Source organism: Myotis davidii, unplaced genomic scaffold, assembly GCF_000327345.1.
Source record: "Myotis davidii unplaced genomic scaffold, ASM32734v1 scaffold309, whole genome shotgun sequence".
Lineage (NCBI taxonomy): Eukaryota > Metazoa > Chordata > Mammalia > Chiroptera > Vespertilionidae > Myotis > Myotis davidii.
In genome coordinates, this window is record NW_006383013.1 from 6,402,810 (window position 1) to 6,414,850 (window position 12,041).

Sequence of the window (12,041 nt, forward strand, 5' to 3'; positions counted from 1 at the left end):
GAAAGTAAAAGACCTATATGTGGAAAACTACAGGACACTGAAAAAAGAGATATAGATGGAAGAACATACCGTGTTCATGGATTGGTAGAATCAATATCATCAAAATGTCCATACTACCCAAAGCAATTTATAGATTCAATGCAATCCCCATTAAATTACCAACGGCGTATTTCACAAATCTAGAACGAACGTTCCAAAAATTCATCTGGAATAAAAAAAGACCCCGAATCCCCACTGACAAGTGGACATCCCCCAAGGGCTCCCAGGCTGCCAGAGGGATGTCTGACTGCCAGCTTAGGCCCGATACCCCGGAGAGTGGGCCAAAGGCAGCAGGCGGACATCCCCCGAGGGGTCCCAGACTGCGAGAGGGCACAGGCTCTCTTGGGGGGGCGGTGAGGAATGCCCCCCCACCCCAAGTGCACAAATTTTTGTGCACCAGGTCTCTATTATATATATAAAAGCCTAAGCGACCGTTTGACCATACAACCATTTGACCGGTAGCTATGATGTGCACTGACCACCAGGGGGCAGGTGCTCAATGTACAGGCATGGAAACATGGAACAGACTGATGAATCTTAGAGAGAAGTCAGGAGGGGAGAGGGTGGGAAGAGAATAACCAAAGATCTTATATGCTTACTAGAGGCCCGGTGCATGAATCCCTCAGCCTGGCCTCTGGGGATTGGGCTGAATCCGTTCACTGGGCCTCCGACATTTCCTGAGGGGTCCTGGATTGTGAGAGGGTGCAGACCAGGCCAAGGGAACCCACTGGTGCATGAATCCTGGCACCAGGCCTCTAGTTACTCTTAATATTCTAATGGCATTCCAAGACATTTCCATTGACAAGTGCATGATATGAATTCTGTAGTCCTGATAAACTTATGAATATATGATATTGCCCTTTAGTTAACAAACTGAATATGATGTTAGACACAGCATACCAGTTTACTGCTAATTCAGAAATGAAGTTTAAAGATTTATTTTCTGCATTTGATTCTCACTCTTAATTCTTGTTTTGTTGAGAAAAAACTGTATTTTGTTTTTTCATTGTGTATTAATTTTTTTATTATGTAAGACGAAATACATATTGTAAGAACCATCATGCCTCTAGTAATGTGTTTTGTATAATTAAGGTGAGTTATTAGAAAAGTCCAATGAATAAAATTTTAATTGTGTAACTTATTTTTATAGGAAGTTTACAGAGACCCATCTGAAAACCATTCCCAGTCATGCATTTTCAAATCTGCCTAATATTTCCAGGATGTAAGTCATTTTTTTTAATATAAAAAAGTTTGCAATTGTGACATGCTATGTTCCAAATGTGCTCTATCCAGAAAAATAATCTACGTATGCAATGTATATGAAATTTTTATGTTTAAAATGTTTATTTTGTTTTGCTACATCTCCATTCCCTAATTCCTAAATGATTTTTTAAAGCTAAAATAAAATTTAATTCATTTGGTCTTGAACATTTAATAATTCTTAATGTATTTTAATATATCTTGGGATGTGGCAAAATCTTAGCTGGGAATCTCTCCCATAAACAGATTTCTCTGTCTATAATTGATCTATCCTAATTGCCGATTCTTGACTCACTTTTTACCACTGGTACGAATGCTTACATTTTGCCATAAATGTAGCCAATGATGTCTGATTTCACTATTACCTAATATAACTAATTCCTAAGTGAGTATCTCTAGTCCTGACCTGTTCTTAAAAGCTCAGGCCTGCATTACAACCTTCCTTCCCAATATCATCACCTTGATGTCCCACAAGCAGGGCACACTCAGTATATCCCAAAATAAACTCTTCATCTTCCCCTAAACTGCTCCTTCCCTACTCCTCCTTTTAACAGCACTGTCATTTAGTGGCTTATAAGCTAAAAACTTCAAATTCCCCTACAGCTCTTCCTTTTCCCTCATCTCCCTTATACAATTGCCTATTCTGTGTCTTCCCTTGTCTGTGGAGACTCATATGAGAGCTGTATTACCTGGATGGTGGGGGGTAGTCAGGGAAGGCTTCCTAGAGGAAATGGCACCTAATTTGCAATCTGTATTATCTGGCTAAATAATTGAATAAAAAATAAGTAGAAAGAGAAGAAGAGAAGAAGAGTTCCAAGCAGAAAAGAAAAGCCTTGGCTGCCTGTGAAATTAAACTAAACTTCTTGAGGCTGGGAAGGAGCAGTAGAGAAAAACAAGATTGGGAGGAGGTAAGCAGGGCCTGTGAATCATTGGAAGGAGTTTGAAATCTTCCCTAAGGCCAAGCCACTGAATGGTTACAATAGGAAGTGACAGATCAGATGTTCTAGAAACCTACCCTTGACTGTGCTGTAGACAAGAGTAGAAGTGGAGCAAGACTGAAGACAGGAAGCCAGTGAGGAGGTTGAATCAGAGCCCTGGGGAAGAGGAGCTGGAGAACTGAATGAGGGTGGTTTTGGGGAATAAAGAAAAAGCGACCAGATTTGAGAAATAAATAGGAATACATAATAAATTAGAAAGTTGATTGATTTGGAAGGGGAGGGAGATGGAGAAGAATTTCATTCAATTTCTAACTCGGACACCTGTGTGGTTGATGAGCATATTTGCCAAGATAGAGAAGTTTTCCATACATTTGCTGTGGAGAGACAGGGGGTAAGTTAGGAATTCATTTTGGGGCATATGACATTTGAGGTGCCTTTGGCACATCAAAGTAGACATTAAGACATAATTTTTTCATTCATTCATTCAGGAAATATTTATTCAGTCCATATTATGTGCCAATTGTTGTTCTAAGAGATAGACATATACCAGGGAACAAATGGACAAAGATCTGTGCCCCTGTGGAGCTTGCATTTGAATGGAAGGAGATAGACAATGAATCAAAAACGTAACAAATATATATATACTAATTTAGAAGGGATTTGCAGATATGGTAAAAAGGGAAAAAAAAGCAGAGTAAGGAGGACTAGAAGTGGGTATGTTGGGGTTCTTAAGGATAAAATCTGGGAGGACACTAGACTTGAGAATCATGATCAGGTATTTGTAACTGGGAACAGGGAAAGGAGTCAGAAGAGAGGGAGAGGCTAAAATAAAGTGAAGAAAGAACAATTTTTAAGAGCACGAAGGAGAGGGATTGACCTTCTACCAAAGATGGTGACTTTTTACATTGCAATAAGAAAGTAAGAGATGGGGCAGGTGCAGGTAAATTAACAGGCTTATTGAAAGGGAATTCAAGAAATCCTTATCTCAAGGTTTCTTTCTTTTCTATGAATTATTAAAAGAGCATACTCTCAACCATAAAATAAATTTTAAAAAATAAAGAGTATGTACTAATATTGAGGGTAGAGCTGGCAGAGTTAGAAATTTGAAAAGGTTTGAAATGAACGTGATGAGCAATTAAAGAAAGCAGGTTGACTGAGATATTTAAAGATCTTGCTGACGACTCCTCCAAGGAGACTGTGCTAGATTCTCCAGTCTGGGTTAAGTGTGTCCTGAACCCCCTCAAAGCATTTATCACCCTGTATGTTAATCCCATTTATCTGCCTGTACCTCCCATTGCTGTGAGTTTCTGGAAGCTAGGGAACATGTCTGTTTGGTCATTTGTTGAATGAAAGCACACACACACATACATCATACATGAATAATCATCAAAGATATATATAGGAGGCAACAGAGAGATCACCAAGGAGACCCTAGGTAGGTTTTCCTGGGACAGTACAAATTCTCACCTAGTATTCTGGCATACTATTAGCACCCTGTTTTAACTCACAAAAATATCCTGTTTTGGATGATAAATGTTATGTTCACCCTAGTGATTACATAAGACTTAAATGGTAAGAAAAAATTTGAGGAAGAATTAGGATCTGATTTTTCCTGGTTATAAAAATGGGATTAGCAAGTAGAGAATCACTCCTCTCATCCCTCTGATAAATGGTTCCTACAAATTGGCTCCCCCAATAAAACCTTGAGAAAGCTCTGCACTTCTGAACTAACAAAGTCAAGAGAAAATTTGGAGCAAATGGATATGATGCAAAGTTAGATGAACAAGTTCGCAGCCTTCAAAATTAATCTTGTCTTTCAGATTGATCAGCTTTATCCATTATAAATCCCCACAATCTCTACACAATAAATTAATCCTTTTCAACATCTCCTATTGCTTTCTCTATGTTTTAGAGATGATATTTGGATCAAAATAATTTATGTAACATTATCCACAAGTGGCAATATCTTAGGAGACCTGATAAATCAAAAGGATAACTGTTTACAGAATAGGCCATACAAAACAAAAATCACAGGACCTTTAGAATACTCACAATAACCATGGTAAAAACTCAAATGTAACAGTCAGAGGTCTTCTTAATAACATTGTGTTAATGAAAATATTTTACTGACAGATTCAGTATACACCAGTGGTTCTCAACCATGCCTACACATTAGAGTCATCTGAGAAGCTTTACATAATAAAAGTGTTTGTCCCATCCCTCAGAAACAGTTGCTTAATTGTCCTGGACCAAGTTTTAGACATTTACGTGTTCTAAAAACCTTCCAGATAGCTCAATTGTATGGCCAGAGTTGAGAATCTTCACTAGGGCTACATGTGGACATCATCTGTCAATTGTTAATTTTCCCAAATGTCATAGAAATGACTCTCAATAAAAATCAATCACTGAATTTGGCTGTGTTAGTCATTCTCATTACAAGATGGAATTTGAGGAGATTATTTGAAATGTCATTCCTTATGTATTCTTATAGATAGACGTTTCTCTTTCCCCCACTTTAGTACTTAAAAACTTTTATTTGATTTATCTTTTGCTCCTAAAGTTCAAAACAAACCTTAAATTTTCAACTTCATCCAAATCAAGAATAGAAGTATAGAGATAATATGTAGTCACCACCCTCTGGAATGTTCCACTAGCAATGTGGATTTCGTTTCATCTTCTTTGAAACTACCTCTCTAATTCCATGCTATTAGGTACTCCATGAAAAATGTCTCTTATTCTTTTTTTCCATGTCTTTCATGTTGTGCTCTTTTGAGTAACTCACCTATTGATTCATGCACTTAATACATATTTATTGGGAGTCTACTACATGTCAAGCACTGTGATAGGGACTCAAGATTCAATGGCCACCAGAAACCAACATGGTTCTCCATTTCAGAGAATTTTCAGTGTAATGAGACAACACAAATCAACTATCATCCTAACAGTTGCCAAGTTGCTCTGTGATAATTAGAGAAAGGAATTCATGGTAATATGAGGATATATTACAGGAAATTTGAACCAATCAGGAAATTTGGGAAAAGCTTCTAAAAGAAGTATCAGTTAAATGAAACCTGAAAGGTCAATAGGACTTCATGTATTGGGAAACTTTCAGGTGTCACAGGATCTAAAAACAGTAGTAACTAATTATAACATAATTAGGGAGAAACCATGAGGTTTGCATATGTTTTATGATCTGGGAAGCCCATGGCAAAGATGTTACATCAGAACAGTATTCTTGGAGTTCACAACCCAACTAACTTTTTACTTTGTCTTATATTTTTGTGATTTTTAGCTACTTATCCATAGATACAACTCTGCAGCGGCTGGAATCACATTCCTTCTACAATTTGAGTAAAATGACGCACATGTAAGTACAGTGAAAAATGGAGTATAGACCCAAGTTATTGCCACTCTTGATTGCTAATTTTGGGGTTCCAGACAGCAGTGACAGTCCAAGTATGGCTGATGGGAAGACCATATGGGGAGGTCCTTAGGTTACATGATGATGCAGAAGGGCTCACCTGAGCCTAGCCTTCTAGCAACCCCCAGGCATTGAACCCACCCGAATAATCCAGAGAGGCGCTGAATGTCAACCAGCAATCCCCGTGGATCGCACGTGGAACAGAAGAATAGCCCAGTTAAGCACTGCCTGAAATCCTAATCCACAAACTTGAGCTGTAATAAAATGATTGTTATTTTAGCCACGTTGTTTGGGGTAATTTGATAGCCAGGCCATTATATATCAGTTAACAATTGGTAAAAGACATTGAGGATTGGCAAGAGAAAATTACAAGACTGGCAGGTTTCTTTGTAAGTTATTGAGGGTTCTAAGTGGAAATAAACCAATTTTTTTCCTGAGTTTTAAACTTCAGCTGGGATAATATTTGGATCCAAAAGTGTGTATCAGATAAAGATTTATACCTGTAAAATGAAACACTGGTCAATTCCATCTTCTATTTCATTTCTTCTATAACAAAGTCAATAGCATATAGACCAGTGGTTCTCAACCTTCCTAATGCCTTGACCCTTTAATACAGTTCCTCATGTTGTGGTGACCCCCAACCATAAAATTATTTTCGTTGCTACTTCATAACTGTAATTTTGCTACTGTTATGAATCATAATGTAAATATCTGATATGCAGGATGTATTTTCACTGTTACAAATTGAACATAATTAAATCATAGTGATTAATCACAAAAACAATATGTAATTATATATGTGTGTTTTCCGATGGTCTTAGGCGACCCCTGTGAAAGGGTCATTCGACCCCCAAAGGGGTCGCAACCCACAGGTTGGCGACCCACAGGTTGAGAACCGCTGATATAGATGGTTGCTGTTTTGCTCCTAATAACTACCAACTACTGAATGCCTTTTGTGGGCAAGCACTCTGCTAAAAGTGCTTCACATATACTGTCCTATTTAATCTCACTAAGTCTCAGTTTCCCCCATGTAAAATGAAGATGGTAACACATAGCTGACAGAGTTCTTGCCCACGTTATTCAGCTGAGAAATCACAGTCAGAATTTGAAACCAATAGTGTCTGCCTCCTAAACTAATGCAAGCACAATAATATCTCTTTAATGAAAACCAGACATAATTAAAGAAACCACTGCCTTCAGAAGGATGTTTTTTATTTTTATGTAATTTTTTTAAAAATCACAAGTAAATAAAAATTCTACAGCTGGGTAGGTCAAATGTGTGATTTTTGGCAGATAGTATGAAAAGACTTAATTTTGCTGATTCACTAAATTGAACCAAGTAGTTTATTGGAGGTCTTAGAACACAAGTCTTAGTCCCAACCATTATATAATCCTAAGAGTAGCAACAGTTATCTTCCAGGCCAGTTGAAAAAAAAAATCACTTTTATAAAGTCCTACTTCTAGTAGAAAATCTGCTGATAAACTTACATTTTCCTCAACCTGCTTATAAAATCTGAACATTTACAAACTATTTGAATTAATATCTATTATTTGTAATTCCCTAATAAATTAGAAGATGTACCAAAATCATAAATATCATAAATCTGTAACCTTTTGGTTACAGATTGTTTTCCCCCAGTTACATAATAGAATGTTAGTGGTAAAAGACTTCATTGATAATTATCAAAGTAGGATACTAAGATTTCTTTCATTGAAAAACCTTGATAATGTAGATCACTTATTCTGTGAATTTATAGGCTATTACTGAAAAGTGAGAGCTAGTTTAAAAATCAGGACTTAAGCAGCTAAGGATATATTCCAAGCACTTTGTCAGATGCTATACTTTTTGACCCAGTAATTTCATATCTATAAGTTTCCCCTAATAAAATAAACAGATGAGTGAGAAAAAGTTTGCATAAAAAGCCTTTTGTTAACAAGTTAATCTATAATAGCAAAAATTTGGAAACTACTCAAATGCTGAGCTAGGGGAATGGTTTAATATGAAACACTAAGCAACCATTGGATTTCTATTTTCATAGACTATTTGATCCCAGAGAAAATGCTTTTAACATAATGCTACTTTACCATATATATACTAGAGGTCCGATGCACGAAATTTGTGCAAGAGTAGGCCTTTCTTCCCCCAGCTGTCAGCACCAGCTTCCCTCTGGCACCCGGGACCCAGGCTTCCCTCGTAGCTCTGGCTTCGTCCGGAAGGATGTCCAGAAGAACATCCAGACAGACGTCCGGTCTAATTAGCATATTATACTTTTGTAATTATAATTATATATATATACTAGAGGCCCAATGCACAAAGATTCATGCAAGAATGGGCCTTCCTTTCCTTGGCTGCTGGCACCACCTTTGCTTTGGCCGGAGCTGCCTTTCCGCCTTTGCTCCAGCCTGGAGCCGCCTTTCTGCCTTCCCACACTGCCCAGAGGGCCAGAGCAGCTGGGGTGGTGCAGAATGCATACTCTCTCCTGATTGGCTGATGAACATCGCAAAGGTACGTTCAATTTGCATCTTTCTCTTTTATTAGTGTAGCTTAGAGGCCCAGTGCACAAATTTATGCACCAGTAAGTCCCTCAGCCTGGCCTGCAGGATTGGGCTGATACCAGCTCTCCAACATCCCCCAAGGGGTCCCGGATTGTGAGAGGGCACAGGCCAGGCCAAGGGACCCCACCAGTGCATGATCAGGGCTGGGGTGAGATGCAGGAGGTTAGCCAGCTGGTGAGAGACCATGGGAGGGCTCCAAGATGTGTCCAGCCCATTTCACTCAGTCTGATCAGCCAGATCCCAGCAGCAAGCTAACCTACTGGTCAGAGCATCTACCCTCTGGTGATCAGTGCATGTCATAGTGACTGGTCGACTGTCTGCCCCCCGTAGCAAGCAATTGAATGGTCTTAGCATATCATTAGCATATTACACTTTGATTGGTTGAATGGATGACCAGATGACTGGACACTTAACACATTGTTTGTGGGTAGTTTTTATTGTGTGCTAACAGGTGGCATGGGCCATTTTTGCTAATTTTTTGCCCAAATGGCAATATTCAGTAAAATTATGATAACTTTAGTTTACGTATTTATACGTTACCCACATTCTACCGCTAGTCTATAAAAAATGTATTAATACGTGTCCCGCGCTCTACTGCACTGGTAGAATATATAAATATGTAAAACGTATAAATACATTTCCCACATACAATGTGTTAACATATTAGGCTTTTATTATATATTAGAGGCCCAGTGCACAGGATTCGTGCACTGGTGGGGGGCGTGGCCTACAGGGATCAGCCTGCTGTGGGAGCACCACACAAGTGGTTGCAGCAGGAGCAGCCGCTCATCCCAGCTAGCCAAGTGGTGCTACCACTGTGGGAGTGTGCTGACCACCAGGGGAAAGCTCCTGCATTGAGCATCTCCTCCCTGGTGGTTGGTGTGCATTATAGTGACTGGTCGACGAGTCGTTCTGGTCGTTCTGCCATTCAGTCACTGAGCTTTTATTATATAGGATATATTATATCCTATGTAGGATTATGGGGGTGGGGAGGAGAAACCACAGCTGGGTTTTTTTGAATCATGGAATGATGGGAGATTTCACTTCTTTTGATGTTTAAAACTTTTTACCATGTATATACATTATCTGTATAGTCCATTGAAATAAACATTTTAAAAATTAAAGTTTCCTTCAATATGCATTAATCCTGAGATTAATACTTGATGTTAAAATACATGGGTGATTTATTATGTGATAAAAACTTATCATAAAATATTACTTTAAAATTAATTTACCTAATTTTAGTTCCATTTTTTTTTCTTTAAAACAGCGGTTCTCAACCTGTGAGTTGTGACCCCTTTGGGGGTCAAACGACCCTTTCACAGGGGTCGCCTAAATACATTGAGACGGGGCTGGACATGCTCTGGAGTCCTCCTGTGGTCCCTCCCCAGCCCCGATTGTGCACTGGTGGGGTCCCTCAGCCTGGCCTACACCCTCTTGCAATCTGGGACCCCTTAAGGGATGTCGGAGAGCTGGTTTTGTCCTGATCCTCAGGCCACGCCCCTCAGGAGGGCACCCAGATGCAGGGTCGGGGGCATGGCCTCCCAGATCGGGACTGATTGGGTGAGAGCCTGCAGCAGATGCAGTGCGGTGGAGACGAGTGGGAGCGGCATGTGGGAGTTGCAGGCAGCGTTGGACTGCGGGTTTTGGCCCGATCCCCGCAGGCCACCCAGAGGGACCCCACCCGTGCATGAATTCATGCACCAGGCCTCTAGTATATATACATATCTTTTTATTGATTTTTAGAGAGAGGACAGGAGAGAGATAAAGAGATAGAAACATAAATGAAAGAGGAACATCATCATTTGGCTGCCTCCTGCACACCTCCTACTGGGGAATCAAGCCTGCAAACCCAGACATGTGCCCTGACTGGTAATGGAACAGTTGACCTCTTGGTTCCAGGGTCAGTGCTTAACTGCTGAGCCACACTGGCTGAGCCCAGTTTTCATTTTGGTGCTGTATGGCATTTAAATTATTTAAAGCAACACAATGATGGCTTTGCCAATATATACACATCTTCTTTTTAAAGAAATTAAAGTGTCTACTTCCCTTTATCTCCCAGAGAATGCGGTAAAGTTGCACATAATAGATGTCCAATAATTATTCCTTTAATGTTAATGACTCTCTCCCTGCTCTGTTCAACAGAGCAAGCAGACCTAGAAAAAGTCAGAGTGGCCTGCCTCCTTTTTTTTTTTAACTATTGGCACTTAAAAGCTGACTAGCAAAAAATTGAGAATCAAAATAAAGTAAGAGTTAAAAAGAAGCTGAGAGCGAGGTTTCTGGCTAATGTTCTTCAGTTTCTCATTTTAAACAATATCGTCTTACACATTATTACATCTGTATTTCTTTAAAGTCCAGCTATGCTGACAGAGGCAGCTTCTCTTTGCTTCAGGTATTTGATTCTAACTCAGAGTGCCGGCCCCGAGCCAGCCTGACGCTTTCTCATCTCCCTTGGCCCATCTACTCCGCAGGTGAAATGCCAACTCGGCTTCATGATTCGCTTCCCAGCTTGGCATCTTCACTCATGGACTGGGGGTGTCTAGGGTGTGGGCACATATCTCTAAGCCTGAGGATCCCAGTCCGGTGTCATGATTGAATGCCTGCTAAATAACAGAGGTAGGAAGGGGACACAGGGCAGTGGAAGGAAATCAGTAATTGGAAAATTCCTTAATTAGAAGGGTTTTAGGCCACCATCTCCCCTCTCTTTGCCCCTTGTCCCCCCAACCTGAGAACTCCCTCCTCTCACATTGCTGATTTCCCATATTCTTTGGGTTTAGGCTGGGCTACTAAGTGCCCACCACAATGCCAGTTGTTTTGATTAAGCCAATTTCTGTTCTTGGCTCTTGTTGAGACTTAACAAATGTTTCTCAGAAAAAGAAAAAGAAAACAGAATCTAGACATATGATTAAACGAACCTAATGTGTGCTAAATTACTAATCTGCTGGCTTGTGAAAATACCACACACTGGGCATCAATATTATATTTTTTATCTAAATGTCCATTTTATTTGAAATCTAATGAAGGGAAATTCAGCAAGGATGTGTATTTAAATTTCTTCTTAGTAATGGTAGATGATTTCCTTCAGACATTTTTTTTTAAAGCTGAATTTGGAGTTAGAAGTCCTAGATCAAGGTCTAGAGTTGCCTCTAACGGTTCAACAGGAGACCAGGCACATCACCTTCCTAAACTTGTTTCCACTGTTTTGTCCGCAAAACAAGGATGATACTACCTGCTTCACTTAAGTCAGTTTTGCCATCTCTCACTGCCAGACCATCCTAATAGATGTACCATCAGTCCCTTTTTGTCCTCGACTCTCCCAAGGCTGGGCTTCTCTAATCAATAAGCATCATGATCCTCAAATATTTCCCGACACAGCTAAGTCGCCCCTCTCCATAGACAAGCATACTTGAAGAATTGCACAGACTACCTAGCCTTGCATTTTTTTAAAAAAATTTTGACATAGATGACCTATTGCTTCGCTTTTTCTTTTAACTTGAGGATTTTTTTTTTGCATGTCTTTTATAACATGTTTTTCTTCTTTTAAACAAGATACAATAAAAAGTGGAAATCACACACTCTTAGCCTCCAAACCTACCTACAGAGATGACCACTATCAACCATATACTCTATATTTAAAGAACTGTACTGATGCTTATTGTATTGGCTTGGGGAGGCTAATTAAGAAATAGACAAAGACGGAGCAAAGATGGCGGCAGAGATAAACACTGGGAAATTAATGCCGCTCACAACAATTGATTAATACCTCAGAAAAACAATACGGACATCATCCAGAACCACAGGAAGCCTGGCTGACTGTAAATTCTACA

General features: G+C 39.6%; 1 protein-coding gene across 1 annotated transcript in view; it reads left to right on the forward strand.

Annotated features, from left to right (window-relative positions):
* The window catches only part of TSHR (thyroid stimulating hormone receptor), a 106,519-nt gene that overhangs the window by 46,023 nt on the left and 48,455 nt on the right, over positions 1 to 12,041 (forward strand). Inside the window, exons 2-3 of the mRNA XM_006778864.2 lie at positions 1,190 to 1,261; positions 5,530 to 5,604. Of these exons, the coding sequence (XP_006778927.1) occupies positions 1,190 to 1,261; positions 5,530 to 5,604 (147 nt within the window). The remainder of the gene's footprint in view (positions 1 to 1,189; positions 1,262 to 5,529; positions 5,605 to 12,041) is intronic.